At 40.6% G+C, this 21,029-nt stretch overlaps 1 protein-coding gene across 4 annotated transcripts in view; it reads left to right on the top strand.

Moving 5' to 3' along the window:
• Positions 1-21,029, top strand: part of cadpsa (Ca2+-dependent activator protein for secretion a) — a 205,896-nt gene that overhangs the window by 36,256 nt on the left and 148,611 nt on the right. For all 4 annotated transcript variants that reach the window (XM_053316689.1, XM_053316687.1, XM_053316688.1 and 1 more), the window contains exons 2-3: positions 3,233-3,346; positions 15,063-15,395. In XM_053316689.1, coding sequence (XP_053172664.1) covers positions 3,233-3,346; positions 15,063-15,395 — 447 coding nt within the window. The remainder of the gene's footprint in view (positions 1-3,232; positions 3,347-15,062; positions 15,396-21,029) is intronic.

Below are 21,029 nucleotides of genomic sequence, written 5' to 3'. Positions count from 1 at the left end.
AGGCTCCAAGCTTGCTCATGCAGGTGTTGCTTAAATTTCCCGACCTTGTATATTGCAATTAAAAAAATCAAGACTCTCCTAAAACAACATTATTCATCATTTGTTCAAACAGTTAAAATGACCTGTATTAATATTTCCCTACAAGCAACATCTGAGTGTCTCCTAGAAGTAATACCAGATGTACATATTGATATAATGGAAGTGATTGGAGAGGATGAATGAGAGTATAAAGAGTCATAATGCAACATTAGTGATGATGTCTTTTCCCTGATCTTCACCAATGGAGTTTATTTTTTAACTAGAAACAATGGTTTGATTTAAATAGAAAAGAAAAAAAAAACTCAATTTACTACCTTTTTTTAACTTCATCTCAGTAAATCTTAATGCAGTTTTTAAAAATTCATTAGGTTTTTAAATGATTAGACTATCTGTTATAAAAGGAGACAGACAAGATTGAAGACTTTAATAATGAACATCATGGTTTCATGGTGTGCACCTACACCTATGCCAACAAAATCCTTCCTTTGCAGCTTTAAAAAATTAAAGTTCTTGCAAGAACCTGAGGTCAGCTGTGATGGATCTGCAACTGAGATCATCAGTAGAAAGTCAAACCTAGTGAGACAACAGACTGACTCACAGTCTATTCGTCTACTGCAGAGTTTCTCAAAGTCTGAGACTGTAGGCCTCCCCTCTGACAAAGCTGGGAAAAAGCCAACCCTAACCCTTTCCATCTGACCTCATCTTTAGTCATATTTCATAGACTGATGTATGATGGATTAACAGCAGCACACAGCTGGCTCTCCTTTTTCATTCATCTGAAATGTGAACTTTGACCCCCATTAAGGAAGCTGTAATCTCATACTGCTTCCTCTGCTACAGTGGCCATGGTAACAGTTACCACGGCTGCGAATGGGAGCTGGCCAGTGGGTGTGGAGTCTCCTGGCAAGGAGGCAGCCTCTTATTGGTCATTTCATTGTAATGTTCTATTGTGTCTGTTGAAGGACGATGACTCAGTAGAACATGTACATGTGATATAAACCAGAGGATGAAATATTCTATCTTTGCAAAGCTATTCACCTCCTCATTAAAACCTGCAGCCTCTCACCATATCACTAGATAGCTAATAGTATCACTAGATAGCTAATAGCATCACTACATAGCTAATAGCATCACTACATAGCTAATAGTATCACTAGATAGCTAATAGCACCACTACATAGGTAGTAGCATCACTAGATAGCTAATAGCATCACTACATAGCTAATAGCATCACTACATAGCTAGTAGCATCACTACATAGGTAGTAGCATCACTAGATAGCTAATAGCATCACTAGATAGCTAATAGCATCACTACATAGCTAATAGCATCACTACATAGGTAGTAGCATCACTACATAGCTAGTAGCATCACTACATAGGTAGTAGCATCACTACATAGCTAATAGCATCACTACATAGCTAGTAGCATCACTACATAGCTAGTAGCATCACTACATAGGTAGTAGCATCACTACATAGGTAGTAGCATCACTACATAGCTAATAGCATCACTACATAGCTAGTAGCATCACTACATAGCTAGTAGCATCACTACATAGGTAGTAGCATCACTACATAGCTAGTAGCATCACTACATAGGTAGTAGCATCACTACATAGCTAGTAGCATCACTACATAGGTAGTAGCATCACTACATAGCTAATAGCATCACTAGATAGCTAATAGCACCACTACATAGCTAATAGTTGATTTACTCATCTGTGGTTTTCTAAATATCTTGTAAATCTTCCATATGTCTCTCATGTTTAGTAAGCATTATTTTTGCATTATATTTGGATGCACACAGTTACTTTAAACCATTGCAAACTGTTTCATGTCTACACAAGCAGACATACCTCCAGTGGAATGGATACTTTTTTGAAGTTTGCATGAAGTATAAATATATATTTACTGTATATGAAAGAAAGAGAAATAAGAACAACATTTATGTAATTGCAAACACAACTCAAAGTGCTACAGTGTTAGTATTAGTTTGACACGCTTTTGATTAAGAATTCTTTATAGTCTTTTTATTCTATTTTATTGTATTTGTTTTGATGTTTTAATATTTAGTTTGACTTTATTTAACCCTATTTTTTTATTATCATTCTATACGTTTTATTCTCTTATCGATTTGATTCATGTTTCTTTAGTCTTTTAACCCTTACAGTAACAGCTGTAAAAACACCTACATGTCTTTTACTTTAGATGCTCCACATGTTTGTCCATTGAGGCTGTTCTGGGTCAGATGATCTCTGTATCTATTGCCTTGTGTTTTAGTGAAATGAATAGTTCATAGTTGTAATAAGATTTCTTTTTATGATGTAGCAGTGAAGACTGATGGCTCTAATGGTTCTACAATAAACCCCACACTTCCAGAAAGTTCTGCTCATTTTACCTTTACATTAAATACATTTACATCATTATTGCTATGTTATATTTTCATGTCTGAGGTCAAATAGGACATGATATTGTGTGATAGTAGATGTTTAGTGGTGTAAAAGCTCAAAAATACACTCTCTCTGCTCTCTGAAACATGAATCAAGGTTTAATCACATTTATTGATCAGTCAGATCAACTATTGATGCTTTCTAAACACATCTGTGCTTCAACATTTGGTATAGACACTTTTTATGAGGAGATTCTCAGACAGGGTCAAAGTTGGGGGTGTAGAATATGAACAGTATGTAAGGGTTAATCTCTTTTTAAATCTAGTTTTAGTCCAGTTTTTATCAAACTTCATCTCTTTTATTTCATTTTACTTTTATTTTGTCTTTTTAGTCTCTTTTAACTTAGTGTTTTACTCTAACTAACTTTCAATAAACATTTTGTCTTATTATTTCTTATTTTTCTTTTTCTTATTTATTTATCATCCGTATTTTCTCTTGCATGTATTGGTGTCAGTTTTTGTCTTTTAATTAGTTCTTTGTTTTTGTTCTCACATCATTTCTTTCCCTTTTCTTTATGTTGTCACTTGTTCTATCTTATTATCAGCTTGTCAATCAACTGTAAAGCACTTTGAACTACACTAGCCTGTATGAAAGGTGCTGCATAAATAAAGTTTGATTGATTGATTGATTGATAGCTAATAAAAGCATGTTGTTTTCTTTTAATTTGAAAGCAGGATTGAGACTTTTAAAATATATGCTGTCATTTGCATTAACTACAATATGTCCTGTCTTCTTTCTCAGATCAGTAAGCAGCACCTGCAGACAGTCAAAGAACGTTTCCAGCAGTTCCTTAATGGAGAAACTCAGATTGTGGCAGATGAGGCGTTCATCAACGCTGTCCAGAGCTACTATGAGGTGAGTCTGGGAGTCTGAATCCTCTTCTAGACAGGTTATTCACTCTACTACCAGTATGCTCAATAGACCATCATATATTCTCACTTACTCTCCCATAGGAATCATTTAAATTGCTTGCATATTCATTACATATTAATTAAATACTGTTTAGTTTTCCAAGCCACTGATGCTGCCTTTTGTAGCTGGAACTGACCTCTGCTCTGAAACAGTCTATTCTAACTTTTGCAAGCCGTTCACTTTCCCTCACTGAGCCTTCTCTTATTTAAAATGAATCTGTCCAAGCGGGGGGAAACTAATAATGGGGTGAAAAGTATCGCAAACCTCAGCGGAGATAACTTGTCTTGCTCTGATAAATGATGCAGAGCATGCGCTGAGCTCCTGAGGGCAGTCTTAATAATGTGCTCCCAAATGGCCAAGATTCAGTGGGCTTGATCCACCCAGAATAGAATAAGGAAATAAAATGCGTAGAAAGAAGAGGCAAGATCCTTACTGCTGTGACTACTAAAAGTGACTCACAGTGAGCAGAACAAGCTTCACTTGTTGGATCGCTGGTACTACAAGAAGCCAATAATAACAAGACAAAGGCCAGGACCATAGTTCTGCTGCTGTATTACTGTGGACACACAATAATTATGCTTGGTAAAGGAAAATACGTATTGTGTTAAAGGTGCAGTGTGTAGAATTTTGTGACTTGGCAGAAATGGGATACAGTATTCAGAATTATGTTTTAATGAGTGAATAATGAAAATAAGAACTGTTGTGTTTTTTGTTACCTCAGAATGGGCCCTGTATATCTACATAGGGAGTGGGTCCCCTTCCACAGTTTGCCATGTTGCACCACCATTTTTCTACAGTAGCCCAGAGCGGACAAACCAAACAGTGACTCAAGAGAGGGTCTTTTGCTTTGTGGGAGTTTTGCAGCCACTGCATGTTCATTAATCTCCAAGTGCATATGCAAATAGCATGTTGTATATTCTGCAAAAAAGAAAAATGAAGACAATCAAGCTGTAATTTGCACTTTTGTTCCTTAAAAGTCTCTTAAAATAAGTTCAGTTTTGACTTGGATTTTGGTATCTGTACTGGAGATTTTGATCATATCGTATTTTTTTAACAGTCATTCTTGAATTATTCCTCTGTTAAAGGACTTAAAGGACTTCTTACATTCATGGCTCAGTGACAAATAAGGGTTGGTTAAATGAGCAATTCAAAATTATCTTAGAAATAGTTTTAAAAGCAGCATCAGGTTTGTTAAAATGTACATTTAGTATTTTTGTTGGTTTTATCATTTGAAATGACATTTGCACCATTTTTTTACCAAAAGTAAGACTGAATGCTCCTGAAAATGTCAAATGGTGTAACCACAAAGGAATGGTAAATATTAAATATTTGATCACCTACAGTGTATTTAAGTGGACTTATACTAATAATGACTTCATTTAAAACATGTAAATGTTTCCTAATCTCCATGATTCTCCAGATGAAATGTAATATTTAGAACAATTGTATTCCATTAGCTTTATTTAATATATAAAGTTATAATGTAAGATCATGCCAAACTAGTTGATCTGGTGTTTTATTGAGAATTTACTGTTTTTAAGCAAGTTGAATTATTTGGTACACAGTTTTTCTGGTTACACCACTTAGACGTTTTTGCCATAAACCACATAGACACAAAAACAAACACCATTGACCCACATATTGGCTTGTAAACAGCAGTTGAGAAAACAAGTTCACCACAAAGCATTTAGTAGCTTTTTCTGGAGACATGAAATTGTATAAACTCTGTCTGCTGATGAAGATGTTGTGATAAGCCTGAGAAGAGCTACTGGAGTAGCTACTAATGGAGTGTGGTCAGATCGTTGTCTCAGTTAAAACAGCGGTTCATTTTAATATCCAAAAAATTAAACTCCTCTTCTCCACATTCACACAGATAATATGATGCAGATATATACAGAATATTTCACTGTTATCATTGTGCTGCCCACAACTTGTAGCGATGACAGCCACCTAGTGGTGTTTTTGAGTATTGTTTTTTAGATTAAGTTTGGTCTTTTGAGCTTGCCATAGTTAGTTCAGTTTGCTAGACAGCAGATGAGAGAGCATGCTGAATCTCCATTTCTTTTAACAAAGCTTTGGAAAATATATGCTTGTAAGTATATTCTTTTGGTTTTCTTGCAGTTTTCTGTTATTTTGGTTTCTGTTTCATAAGATATCATGCTGTTAGTATATTTGATTTATGTGACAGTAACAGCTACATTTTTTCTGTATGTTCAGTTTTACAGCTTGCTCATGTGTGAATAAACAGCCTCAACTATACATCGGCTTGGGTTTTCACTGAGAAGATTGTTCACTATCTGCGCATCTAGCATCCAGTTACATCTAGGGAGGGCAGAATAGTAAAAAAGCAAACGTCACAGCGGGCTTTCCAGTAAAGAGAGGATCACTAGCATATCACTGGCTCAGCAGTAATACCAGTACTCAACACATCTGAATATTCTTCCATCATGGAGGCTCCTAAAGAGGAAAATGCCATAGATGAGTCTTTGGAGACCAGGTCAAGAGTTTCTGGTACTACACATTCAAGCCAGTCCTCCTCCTCCAGCACGGCTGCTGTTAGAGCACGTGCAAAAGCAGAGGCTGCACGGGTCCAGTTATCCTATGCACAAAAGGAAGCAGATCTATTAAAACAACAAGCAATTATGGAATGTGAGCAAGAAGTGGAGGCTACAAGAAAGAAAGCGGAACAGCTTAAGAAGAAGGCCGAGCTACAGGCAGATTTGCATGTTCTACGATCCCAAAAAGCAGCTGCTATTGCACTAGCTGAGGCTCAGGCTTGGGAGGCACCTGTCCACGAGGGAGGCAGAGAACCTCCACAAGGTCGGCTAGACACAAAAATAGCATCATTAAATTCACTCCAACGCACCGCTGCAGCAACAATCTGAGGTAAACCATAGTCAACACTCCACAACGCAACCCCACTGGAACCTACCTCTTCATCAATGCGCCAGCTAACTATGGACGACGGTGAAGCAGCTAGACGAAGTGCAGGACCTGGGGTACGCCAGCGGAGTGATGACTTAAACTATGGCTTCAGAGATTCACCTTCCCAATCCTGGACACAGACTCAGGCTGCAGGAAAGGTGTCACCACAACACAGTCGTGCGGCAAGCCCCAAGAGAGAGTTCAGAAGTTTTAGAGATGAGACATGTGAAGCCAGAAACTCAAGGAGAGGTGAGATCCATCATCTCCAGCCAAATTTCTCCATGCATAATCCAGGTCCACATGATCCTCCTGGCACATCCGACCTAGCAAAGTACCTGATACGACGCGAGATGGTCAGCTCTGGTTTATTGAAGCGTGATGATTGCCCAGAAAATTACTGGATGTGGAAGGCGTCTTTTCTCAGCTCAACCAGAGACCTAAATTTGACGCCTAGGGAAGAACTCGACCTGCTCTCAAAATGGCTGGGTCCAACATCAGCTGAGCAAGCGAAGAGGATAAGGGCAGCCTACATCCATAATGCAACCGTAGCTCTTAACATGGTATGGCAGAGACTGGAAGATTGTTTTGGAGCCCCTGAGATTATAGAGCATGCACTGTTGAAAAAGGTTGAAGACTTCCCACGGATCTCGAGCAGAGACAATAAAAAACTTAGAGAGTTGGGGGACCCTTTGTTGGAGTTGGAGGCAGCAAAGATGAATGGATACCTAACAGGCTTGTCACATCTTGACACAGCACATGGTGTTAGTCCCATTTTAACAAAACTTCCATTCAGTCTTCAAGAACGATGGGTTACTACAGGCTCAACGTTCAAGAAAGAACATAATGTCTCATACCCACCATTTTCCATCTTTGTGAGGTTCATATGTGAAGAAGCTCAAACACACAATGATCCTAGCTTCGCCTGTGTTACAAATGGAGGTACATATAGGGCGCGCAGGTGGTCGAGTGGTTAGAGCGCATGCCATATACGCAGCCGACCCCGGTTTGAATCCCAGCCGGAGGTCCTTTGCTGCATGTCACACCCCCTCTCTCTCCTATGTTTCCTGTCTGTCTACTGTTGAATAAAGGCGTCTATGCCGAATAAATCTTTAAAAAAAACAAAACAAATGGAGGTACATATAATCTCAAAACAGAGAAACCCACAAAGCAGAACTACAGAATGCCGGTATCTGTCAGGAAGACTGAAGTCTCATCAGAATATGTGGAACGCCAAGGCTTCTTATCAGAGAAGAAGTTTGAGGAACCTGACAAACTGTGTCCACTCCACAATAAGCCACATCCTCTGAGGAAATGTCGCGGCTTCAGAAGCAAGCCTTTAGAAGAGAGAAAGGCCTATCTCAAAGACAAGTGGATCTGTTACAGATGTTGTGCTTCCACTCATCATCTTGCAAAGCATTGTAACCTCGCAGTACGCAAGAGTAACCAAGAGGTCTGATACCAGCGAAGATCATGGTGGGGAGCAACAAGTGGATGACACTCCAGCTGTGACATCAAAGTGCACAGAGGTCTGTGGGGATGCAACCAGCTCCAGATCATGTTCAAAAATATGTCTGGTCAGAATCTATCCAGTCGATCATAGAGAGAAAGCAGTCAAGATATATGCTGTTCTTGACAAGCAAAGTAATCGCTCTCTAGCAAAAGCAGACTTCTTTGACCTCTTTGATATTAGAGTAGGTGCAGAACCATATACACTGTAGACATGTGCAGGAGTCACAGAAACGACAGGGCGACGTGCTAGCAACTTTGTTGTGGAGTCAATGGATGGCAAAATACAACTGCCTCTCGCAACACTTATCGAGTGCGACATGATGCCTGACGACAGGTCAGAAATTCCCTCCCCCGAGATTGCGCATCATTACCCGCATCTCAAGCCAGTGGTAGACAAAATCCCAGCAGTTGACCCAGATGTTCCCATTCTCCTCCTCCTTGGAAGAGACAACCTGCAAGAACATAAAGTTTGGGAACAGTGTAATGGGCCGCATAATGCGCCCTATGCCCAACGTCTTGACCTCGGGTGGGTCATTGTCGGCGAAGTGTGCTTGGGAGGAGCACATAAGCCATCTAACATCAGTGTCCAGAACCAATGTTCTTCAGAATGGACGAGCATCCATCCTTAGTCCATGCACTAGTGTCTTTCAAGTCAAAGAGAGGTTTGACAGCTCGACACCTCATCATGGTCTTCAGAGTACAATGGAGATATCCAACCAGATGGAAGAAATGGATGAAATTGGCATCAGAGTGTTTCAAAGAACACATCAAGACGATCAGCCAGCCTTGTCTATTGAGGATGAGGTTTTTCTTCAGACTCTAGACAGAGAAGTCTACAAGGATGATTCAAATAGCTGGGTGGCTCCCTTGCCCTTTCGTTCTCCTCGGTGTCACCTACCAAACAACCGACAGCAAGGCACAAAATGCCTTTTGTCCCTGCATGGTACTCTGGAGAGGAAGCCGGATATGAGGCAGCACTTCACCAACTTCATGCAGGCAATATTTGATGTGGATCAAGCTGAACCAGCTCCACCATTGATGAATGAACAGGAGCGTTGGTACCTACCCATATTTGGTGTTTACCATCCTCAGAAACTGGGTCAGATAAGGGTCGTGTTTGACTCCAGCGTCCTTGTTCATTTCCTTGTTCTTGTGGCATGACGAAAACAACCTTGACAATCCAGTGACAGAGTACCGAATGACGGTACATGTGTTTGGCAACAGTCCGTCCCCTGCAGTTGCCATATACTGCTTACGGCGGACAGCTTTGGAGGGAGAGAAGGATTATGGCGCAAATGCCAAACAGTTCGTCATGCGAAACTTTTTATGTACATGACGGACTCACCTCATTCTCCAGCAACAAAGAAGCCATTGACATCCTCGAGAGATCCAGGGAAATGCTAGCTGAATCAAACATTAAGCTGCATAAAATAGCATCTAATAGCAGCACTGTCATGGAGGCATTTCCTCTTGAAGACCGTGCAAAAAACTTCAAAGACCTAGATCTTGGAGTAGATCCCCTGCCTATGCAGAGGAGTCTGGGACTGAGCTGGAATCTTGAGACGGATAGCTTTACATTCTGCGTGTCTCAAGAGGAGAAGCCATTCACGAGGAGAGGTCTCTTGTCCACTGTAAATAGCCTGTACGACCCCCTGGGGTTCGTAGCTCCAATCACTATGCAAGGCAAGGCCCTGGTGAGGGAACTCTCCACTGAGCAATGGGAGTGGGACATTCCTCTGCCAGAAGAGAAGAAAGCACAGTGGAGACAATGGAAAGATTCACTGATGGAACTAGAGCAGTTGCACATCCAAAGACCCTATGTTCCTGTTTCGCTTATCTCCACCCAACACAGAGAACTCAACATTTTTTCAGATGCTTCAACAATGGCTATAGCCGCTGTAGCCTATCTGAGAACGGTTGATGTTGAGGGACATAGCCATGTCGGTTTTGTCATGGGAAAGTCCAGGTTGGCTCCACGACCAGCTCACACAATTCTATGCCTGGAGCTGTGTGCAGCTGTTTTGGCAGTTGAGATGGCAGACCTGATAACAGATGAAATAGACATTGAAATCCACACTGTGAAATTCTACACAGTCAGCAAGATTGTGTTGGGCTACATTCACAACTCTACAAGAAGATTCTATGTCTATGTAGCAAACAGAGTGACACGCATCAGAAAGTCTACTCTCCCCAAACAGTGGCATCACGTCAGGACTGAGGACAATCCAGTCGATCATGGAACTCGACAAATAGCTGCAGCACACCTCAAACATACTAACTGGATTTCAGGCCCAGATTTCCTCTTGAGGGCTGAAAGAGAAGATATTTCCCAGTCTGAGACCTTTGACCTCCTGGATCCAGATGCTGATTCAAAGATCCGTCCACAGGTTACTGCTTTTATCACCAAAGCTACTGCAAACCTACAGGTTTGATCGATTCTCCAGCTGGAAGTCGCTAACACGAGCGCTAGCCAGACTCATTCTGCAAGTTGTCAGCCAGAACCAGAGCTGTATGAAGTGATAGCTGTGAGACCAAAGAACACACACAAGCCAAGATACAAATCATCAATTGTGTGCAGCAGGAAGTCTTCAGAGAAGAACTTGAGTGTCTCCACAAGAGTGAATGAGTCTCAAAACACAGCACACTCCAAAAGCTGAGCCCCATCCTAGGTGAGGATGGTTTGATGCGAATCGGAGGCCACATCGCAGCAGCAGACTTGTCTTGGGAAGAGAGACATCCCATCATCATTCCAAAGAACCACCATATTGCTATCTTGTTGGTAAGACATTACCATGAACAGGTTGCTCACCAGGGGCGTCATTTCACCGAAGGCGCTGTTCGGTCAGCTGGGCTCTGGATCACAGGAGGGAAGAGACTTCTTTCAAGTGTGACAATGAAGTGCATCACCTGCAAAAGGTTGAGAGGAAGAGTGGAAGAACAGAGAATGTCAGACCTACCTGCAGATAGACTCTCATCGGCTCCTCCATTCACTAATGTCAGTTTGGATGTTTTAGGGCCGTGGTCGATTATTTCTCGCAGGACTAGAGGAGGCCAATCAGGGAGCAAGCGCTGGGCTGTACTGTTCACATGCTTGAGCACAAGGGCCGTGCACATTGAAGTTATCGAATCCATGACAACATCAAGCTTCATTAATGCACTCAGGCATTTTATTGCTATCAGAGGGCCTGTCAGACTACTTCGATCAGATCGTGGTACAAATTTCATCGGCGCATGCGCAGAACTGCAGTTCAACACAGAAGACCCAGAGTTGAAGGCTCACCTTCAAAATCATGGCTGTACCTGGACCTTCAATTCTCCACACTCTTCACATATGGGAGGAATGTGGGAGAGGATGATAGGGGTGTCCCGCCGCATCCTTGATGCCATGCTTCTTAAGGTGGACTCTACTCGCCTCTCACACGAGGTTCTCACCACTCTCATGGCGGAAGTTATGGCAATCAAATGCACGACCATTGGTCCCTTTGTCTGCTGACCCTGAGATGCCTGCGGTACTTACACCAGCTATGTTACTGACACAAAAGATGGAACCAGTGCCTGAATCCCCTGGAGAATTTGATCCTAAAGACCTCCACGGCAAACAATGGAAGCAAGTCCAGAGCCTTGCTAATATGTTTTGGAGGCGATGGAGACAAGAGTATCTTGTTACTCTCCAACCTAGGAGAAAATGGCAAATGGACAGACCTAACTTGAAAGTAGGGGATGTTGTGTTGTTAAAAGATGCACAGGTCAAGAGAAACAAATGGCCTACTGGACTTATTGTTAAGGTTCTACCTAGTCAGGACAACAAAGTCCGGAAAGTGGAGGTGAAGGTCATCAAACACGGCACCCCCAAAGTGTACACAAGACCTGTCTCAGAAATTGTATTACTCCTCAGCAAAGAGACTGTGTAGTGGTATAAATCATTATACCAGGTGGGGAGTGTGCTGCCCACAGCTTGTGGAGATGACAGCCACCTAGTGGTGTTTTTGAGTATTGTTTTTTAGATTAAGTTTGGTCTTTTGAGCTTGCTGTAGTTAGTTCAGTTTGCTAGACAGCAGATGAGAGAGCATGCTGAATCTCCATTTCTTTTAACAAAGCCTTGGAAAATATATGCTTGTAAGTATATTCTTTTGATTTTCTTGCAGTTTTCTGTTATTTTGGTTTCTGTTTCATAAGATATCATGCTGTTAGTATATTTGATTTATGTGACAGTAACAGCTACATTTTTTCTGTATGTTCAGTTTTACAGCTTGCTCATGTGTGAATAAACAGCCTCAACTATACATCGGCTTGGGTTTTCACTGAGAAGATTGTTCACTATCTGCCAATCTAGCATCCAGTTACATCTAGGGAGGGCAGAATAATCATGATTATGTTTCTTTATTTCCTCCCACAGAAAATCAACTTGTTGCAACACTGTTTACATCATCAACACACTGTGTCAACTCCACACACAGACATGAATGCATCTTCAATCAAACGATCCCCAGACCTATATAGTATCCTCAAAAAATCCACAACGGAACAAAAAAGTAGATTCCCATGGCATAAATATTACTTTCTGCTATCAATCCCACAATGCAATGCTTCACATTTTGTGGATGTTAAAATTACCATTATGCGACAATTGACGATGATGCTGTGATGGTGATGTTGGAGCAAAATGATAATGATTAGTTAGTATGTGATAATATCTTGATTTGCTGCTGACTATAGACTACTAACTGCTCAGTTTCTATCATACAGGAGTGATTTTGGATAAAGACACTGACACCATAGTGACATTCCTTTCTGGAACTGTAATCCCAAACCTATATGACTTATATTATCCCTAATAAACCAGAAAGAATAGCAGTAAGTGTGACGAAATCTATTAATATGATCATTTTTTGACATGAGACTCAAAATATCATGATTCTTCCATCCCTGGAACAGCAAACATCAGTATATCCATTCATATACAGATGTTTGCTGGCCTGTATTGAAAACCTGTGAACATACAAGCAAAAAAGTTCAAATAATTTAAAATCAAACACATTAAAACTGTTCTAAAACATGCATAGTACAACTCACATGCAAATGAATGGCATTGCTTTGTAGCCCAACTTCTATAATAACCAATAATTAAAACTATATGAAATATGAACTGAACTGGTTGATGAGCAGTTTCCCATACACATGCACTGTAAACCTGTCAAATATGTCAAAATATGTTAAAATGTGCTAAAATCTGAGTTGTAGGTATTTGCATCACTTAATATAGTATAGCCACGTAGAAAAGGTTGTAAACAAGATAAATAGGCTCAGGCTCAGTCTTTTAACACTAATCACCACGGTTGCAGTGTGCATTATGTTCATAAAAGCTTATCCAAGTAAAAGTGTTGCAAAGGAGGACATTTGGGGATTCGGGGGAGTTTAGCAAAACAAGGTTTAGTCAGTGCTGCTGACACATTTGACTGGCACTTCCTTATCAGTTCATGTGGCAGCAACAAGCAAGCCAAATGAGAACAGTGTGATATTTAACAGATGAAGCTGGTGGCACAGGTTATCCAATTCAATTAAAACCTAAAGCTCTCAGTCCAGCTTTAGCTTCAGGCTGAAACAGAGGGAGGCAGACAGAGAAGAGAGAGAGAGAGAGAGAGAGAGAGAGAGAGAGAGAGAGAGAGAGAGAGAGAGAGAGAGAGAGAGAGAGAGAAATAGAAAGATAGAGAAAAACAAAGGTTAGTAAAAGCTTGGCAGTGTTGGCAATGGATGGTGATAATTTACCACCTATCAATCACAATGTAATCGCTTGTATCCAGTCTATCAAATATAAGTCAGCTTTCACTCAACTCTAAAATGTTTATGATTCAAATTCAACTTTTTTTTCCTCTTAAATCAAGAAGTCACTGTGTAGAGGAGCTGTCAGGAGAATACTGCTTTAATTAAAAGATAAGACTGGCTTTATTCCATACCTTTCTAAATGTCAACAAATCCCATGAAAAGCAATTCTTTTATCTGTCTTATCTCAATACTTTACTATAACGCTGTCTACGCTACCCCAAACCCATCTGTTCCTAATGAAGACCTTTATTTTAAAAAGACTGAGCTGTTCAACATCTACATTGTCTGCTCTAGTGAGTGTTTCTGGCAGCAGGACGGTGTGTGTTTGAGTCCAAATAAACTGCAGTGTGTGTGTTCATGGTGATGAAGGAACATGTCACCTAGTGCAACAGTGTGGCTCACTGATGTGTTTTAATAGATTGTGGACAACAATGGAGCAATGGAGGAATAAGACACACACATAATACTTAACTAAACAGTAATGCTAAACAGTTTGGTACAGTATGTAGCATATTCCTGTGTTTAATCAGATTACCACTAGCATAGAAAACTGGTACTGCATAGAGAGGAGAAATGGGGTTAACTGGGGCCCAGCACATTTTTTGGCAGACCAGAATAACAAGATCAGTACATTCAGTGGTGCTGGCAAAACTGTCACTTTTTGGTAATTATATCGTTGAAGTGCAATCAAACTTTCAGACCAGTGGATCAAAGGTCTATTTATGAGTGTATCCTCATCTGTTTCTCAAAGAGTGTTGTTCTTCTGAAACTGGGACAGCCATGTTTACTGAAATGAACTACTGTTTTTGTGAATGAGGAAAAGTCAAATCTCAAAGTCGGTTTTATTCTGGTGTCATGACCATATTCTTCAAAGAAAGAAAGAAATAATAAAAGAAGTAAAAAAGACACTACCTCTACTTGTTTAATTGGGTTATAACCATGGGAACGAATGAGTTTTTGGCTTTATTGGTTCTGATTTTGGGGTATCTGTTTGACTGAGAGAGTGGATGGGATGATTCCCAAAGACCCTGCCTGGTCATGAAAAGGTTTATTCTCTTTGGTGTACAGTTTAGAATTTACAATTAGACACGAAATACCATTATTTGAGGTATACACTGTAAAAAAAAAAATCAAGGAATCATGCACACAGACACAAAAGTAGTTTTCAAAAAGTCAAAATAGGACACTGCATGTTGCATTGATGTGAGTCATACACCGGATGTACTGAAAAGGAAAAGGCAAAGTAAAGGAAAAGAACAAATAGGACTAAGAGGGCAATAAAAAGTACATTACATGTAAAAATACATGTAATGCACCACCAATACAGTCCTCACCCACCTCTGAGAGATTACAACAGTATACAAAAATAAAACTGCTCTACCAATCACTGTGTTGACTGCAGGTCTTCCTGAGAAGTGACCGTGTGTCTCGGATGGTGCAGAGCGGCGGCTGCTCAGCCAGCGACTCTCGGGAGGTTTTTAAGAAGCACATAGAGAAGCGGGTGCGCAGCCTACCTGAGATTGACGGCCTGAGCAAAGAGACGGTGCTGAGCTCGTGGATTGCCAAGTTTGACACCATCTACCGTGGTGAAGAAGACCCCAGGAAACATCAACAGAGGATGACAGCTAGCGCCGCCTCCGAGCTCATCCTCAGCAAAGACCAGCTCTATGAGATGTTTCAGCAGATCCTGGGAATCAAGAAGTTTGAACATCAGCTCCTCTATAATGCCTGCCAGGTCAGTCCTCAACTCTAGTGTTTTTAACATATGATGGGAAACTCACAGTTTGGATTGTGGGACGTATCTGTTCATCTTTCCTCTTTTGAAAATATCACTTCAGGCGTGTCCTTTATATATGTGGAGCAGATCAAGGAAGCTGTTAAACCATTACTCCAAATTACTCCACCAGTCAAGCTGAATCGTCATTTATTTTACCTTCATTTTCCATGGGTGAGGGGTTGTTAGTTTGCCCTGACCAATCAGTGGTGGCTGACATATCCATCCAGGTGACATCACTGTCAGTGGATATATTAGAAGCTGTGATAGTGGTGGCTGGGGGCAGGTTCAATTTAAGACTTATTTCATTAAGTCCACTTATAATGACCCATGAGGCTGTGTCACTCTCATTCACTTGCTGCCATTTTTATGGTCATTTTTTGATCGACACTCTGATCAGCTTGTTTTTATGTTGTTGATGACCACAAAAGTGAAAATACTTTTCTGGACTAATACTAACTGGTTGGTTTGAACTGATTAACCCTTGATACGGTTCAGGTCAAATTTGACCAGTTTTTGACATGTGACAGCTGTAAAAACACCCCAAATGTTTTTTTCTTGAAATTTGCTGACTTTTCCTAAAGTGCCCAAAAAAAAACACCTTTTATCTCCGTCTTTCCTTCTTTTTGGTGTGTCAGGTGAATGTCATTTAAATGTTTGTATCACTGATTACATTTCCATTGGTGGAAGCAGAACCAGTTCATTGAAGCTGGGCTGCCACTCTGCTGCAAGAAGTAAGGAAGTGAAAACCTTAGTCACAGGACCAACTGGTGTTTTTTCTCATGTTTCCATTCCAACACCAGTTATTAACCTACACGCAACTACCAGCACAATGATACACACTCCACTTATTAAACTCAGACTGTTAAAGCTTTGGCTGCATTTTAGATAGGATTATTACACATAACGTGGATTGTGTTCCCCATTTTCTGTGAGTGTAGTTGGATTTGGAAAGGAGGAATGATTACAGTGACCTAAGCGAACATCTGGCATGACAGTATTTTGTGAAAAGATATCTCAACATACATTAGCTGTAACTAGCAGTGTCTCCTGACCACAATATACTTGTGATGTGACATAAAGAGTACCACCTGCCTTGACTATAGTGCTGTTATTAGTATACTTGAATGTATACTGAATGTTAAATATGGTCAAAGTTCCAAAACTCGAGGTTAACCTTTGTATAAATTCTCATTGCAAGTTAAAAGCTTCAATCTGCTTTTTTTTGGGAAGATAACATTGCCATATATTTTCTCCTTGTGCATTAGGTTGTTGCACATGCCTACAAATGACCATCTATTCAATCTTCTTCATCGTCTTGGTTGCTAAGGTTTTTGCTAAAGTTTTTCCATGTGTTGCTTATATTGTCCAGTCATGTAATTCAGATCAGATTCCAGCATGAACATGTACGGGTGTATTTCAGAAGTTAACATTTCAAGGAAAGAAGGAGAAAATGAAGTAAAATCCAACTACTGTTGTGTGTTTATGTAGCTTTGAGATCCACCACAACCCTGCCGAGGGGCAGCTTCATGATGCTGGCAAATCAGATCAGAGTGGGCTTATTGGGAAGTAGATTTGTAAAAAGATAGACGCTAAAATAGCCTCTGTCAGACAGAGGCTGGACTGAGGGGTTGCATAAAGGACATGTATAAGAAAAATATGGCTTTAAGCAACTGTTTCCTAAAGAAACCATAAATGAAAATGCAAAAGAAACCCAATACATCTCAGATGGAGAGCAATCAGATGTGTGTGGAGGCTTGTCAGGTTGTGTGTTAAACTGAATGTAGATAAACAGTCTGAGCATGGGGGAAGAACAATAAGAGAGGCTTCTAAACATAGAGGATCCACTATTAAAGTGCCAGGTATTGCATCAATGGCACTGTTGGATAGTACATGAGTTATTAATATATGCATAGTGCGATGCTAATAACAAGGCAGAGAGCTGGGCTGGTAAAGCAGATTGATGTGTTAATAAAGGTGTCCAGTCGTTGGCAGCTGGAGGCTGGCCTGCAGGTACTCAGCCAGTCGTTTGTCAGAACTCAGTCCATCACTGCAGAAAGTGCTCACTGTCAGAGCTCCTTTTATCTTCTCTATTCGCTTCACTTTTTCATTCCAACATTGGCTGAAGGAAGCTTTCTCACAGTATGTGCACACTAAAGGCACCAGTATATTACATCAGAGGTGATGATCAGATGGCCGGACCACTTCACAACATTTACACCCACTTCACACCATGATTGGCCAGGTGAGAAAGTAAGCAGGGTCTGAAGTTCTCTATGTAGCTCTCTTTTTTTTTTTTTTTGCTTTCGTTAACAACTGTTTCTGTCACTTTTTGTGTTTACACCTGAATGCAACACCATGAATGACATCCAGGAGAGACTGTTTGAGAATATAGATGTCTATATAGCCAATAACTTAATACAGGTGTTGCTATTAACCTGTACTGATGTCGACTTTTTTGACAACTTTACAATCAAAAAATGGCGATGTGCAGCAGTACAAGAGTTACTTTTTGCATGTATAACAATATTTATTCCATATGTACAGGGACTGACCTCCCTGGGAGACTGTGGGCATATAACCACCATGCATGTGTGACCTCTCAAGTTAACATTGATTTCCACAGTCATCAGTTAGACATCTGCATCTTGAGAGCATTTGAGTTTAGTGCGTGTTGTGACATCAGTGTTGTCTATTTACCTAGTGAGTAAGAGAGCTGGTCTATTGGCCTTCCTCTAAATCACTGCATTGTCTTTCCTACACAGGTTGATAAAACCATGGCAGCTTGGGGCATCAGCTTTGCCAGTCTGCTTGCATAGCCATTGTCTCCTGTGAAATCTGACCTCATCAGAGGTTGTGGCAGTTGTACCATGCACACATTGCCAGCCAGGACCCAGCCTCCTGCATGAATTGTTTTATCCTGCTAGCTAGAGTTAGGGAGCACAGAGAGAGGCGAAGCAGCCAAGAGTAGTGGTTTGGAAAGACCAAATGGAGATACAGTTTCAATCACATCATACCCTGGGTGTGGCTGTCAGGAAAGGGTTGGTAATGTCCTCCCTGGCTACAGACACAACCCCATTTACTGCCCAGCACCCCAATTCCACCTGGTTGGGGCAGTAGGAGCTGGATCTGGTGAACCTCATGTCGAATGGGCCTTGATGTCCCACCAAGTCAGTATTGGAGAAGCTGAGCTACTGTAACCCAGTAAGAACAACACTTAATTGACTCAGATTCAACTCAAGGAGCGAGGGATAGATTAATGTAAAGGGTAAACACAGGGATATTTTGTTACGAACCCAGCTCATAAGGGAAAAGGGAAAGTAACGCACACAACCCGATGGAAAGGATTGCAAAATTAAAGTGGTATTTATTATATTAAATCGACGAGTGGTAACACACCACACTATGCAGAGTTTGCTATTTATTATGTTAGGTAAAGTTCATAGACAGTTAAATAACCGTTCTGAACATTTAATGAGTGTTTATCCACACCATGCTGGCAGGATCACACCTGCTGAAGACTGTATCACCACTTCCACATGGTGGAGAGTCTTCCTCAACCTGCTGCTGCACCACCATGGCAGCGGGAGCCTCACTCTGACACACCTGCTGCTGAGAGGAACCACTGCTGCTAGCTCTAGCTACATTGGCCGCAGCAACAAACATTTCTGACAGTTTTTTGCTCCTAGCAGCGTTGGTCGCGAGAGTTTTTCTTTTCTCCGTTTTTCAGCTCCGCCTTTTCGTTTTTTACCCGCGTTCTCCATTTTGTAATTCTCGCTTTGTTTTTCGTGTGCTGGTGTGTTGTTGTTTCTCTTACTCACTCTCTCATCAGGACAGCTAGTCATTAAAGGTGATTGCACGACGACCGGGGGGGGGGGGGGGGGGGGGACTAGAACATGCGTGGGCGGGACTCCTGTGCCTCTGTATCATAGGGCTAAATGAACAAATAAAAAATTAAAAACGGGCAGCTATCGGCCCATTATTGATTGGCCCACCGGGAAAAATCCCGGTACTCCCAATGGCCAATCCACCCCTGATGTACAGTATGGAATATGTACGGTGGACAGACAGTCTTGACTAGGAAAATGGAAGTTTACATTGTGATTAAGGTTCTCTGAGCAGAGAGACTATCATTCCAGATAAGAACTGCTCCGAAACGTGTTCCAATAAAGATAACCCAAGATTACAAACACCCTGCATGCAGGATGTTTGTATAACCACGGGCTGCTAATCAGTGTGTGGCCACCACAGGTGATGTGTCATAAATAATAATGCACATCTGTGGCTCAGTGGGGGTCAGTCCCTGTAAATATGTTCTATATTCCTATTTCAAATAGTTTTATAATGTTACTGAACATAGAGACCATAACGTTATGATCTTATACATTTATATTATCACCAGTTTAAATTATTTCAAAGCAATTTCTAAGAAATCAAGTTTTATCTATCATTTTGGCATAGCTGTCAGCTAAGAAGACTACAGTACCCATGATCCTTGGCCACCATTGCTATGGAGAAGCAGGGCACAGCTGGTGATTCAATCTACAGATTGAAAATTCAGTTTTCTGAATCTTTAGCTCAGCGACATTTGATCAAATAACCAGATATTTTCTAACATATTTATTCATATTTTGTACTTATGATAGTTTCACACTGATCCAAGTTGTAGAAGTGCTGAAACTATAAGTCATATAACATTGTCTATGGGAAAAATGAATAATATTAGTTCATCAACTCCAACCACTTCACAATTCTACGGTTCAAACTCTGTTTTCAAATACATCCACAGTTCAAGGTTTCTGTTTCTGATTTGTATTCTCATGAAATCATCATAAAATTAACTCTGTGGCTAATGATTGCATTATACATTGCATTTAATCAAAAGGCGTTTCTAACATTTTCCCAACCCATATATTTAAATGAAGTGGACAAAATATTAGAAACACCATATTATAAATAATAATAATAATATTAGAAACAACAACATATATAGCAGCCCAGTTTCAGAGCAGACCATTGAACACATCAATAAGAAAAACTTGACATTTTAAGTAAGTAAGTAGTATTTATTGCAGGACTTGTCTTGCTGTTTCTATTTTCTGGTCCTTCAGTATGTTTCCTAATATAATCTAAAAAACACTTTCCATGTCAGACAGTGGCACAAAATGGAAGCTTTTCCCCTCCCTGTTCTTCTCTTGTGATGGACAATTGCCATTTCTGGAGTAAGCACTCAGTGTTAATGAGTTGTAAGCTGAGAAATCCACTGCTGTCTGTAGTAATACAGCAGTGAAAGGAGACGTGGGGGAAGGGATAATGGGAGGTGTTGTTGGAGATGTTGTGGCTGTTACTCTGCATTTGTGATTCTGCTTTGCAATCCTGAATGAGTTATCATTTTAACATATGCTATTTTCATTTATAAGTCCTCATACATGTGACTATGTGAAAGCTTTTCTTTCTGTCTGGATCCATCCATCAGCTATGGAATATTGTGAGCCATATCAGCCTGATCGTAGGGGAAATGTGTACTTATCTACCATAAATGAAATGCTTATATAAGGAGACAGGCTATTGTTAGGATATGATTTTATTTTTCAT

Source organism: Scomber japonicus, chromosome 3, assembly GCF_027409825.1.
Source record: "Scomber japonicus isolate fScoJap1 chromosome 3, fScoJap1.pri, whole genome shotgun sequence".
Taxonomy (NCBI): domain Eukaryota; kingdom Metazoa; phylum Chordata; class Actinopteri; order Scombriformes; family Scombridae; genus Scomber; species Scomber japonicus.
This window is presented reverse-complemented; position numbering and strand designations above follow the sequence as displayed.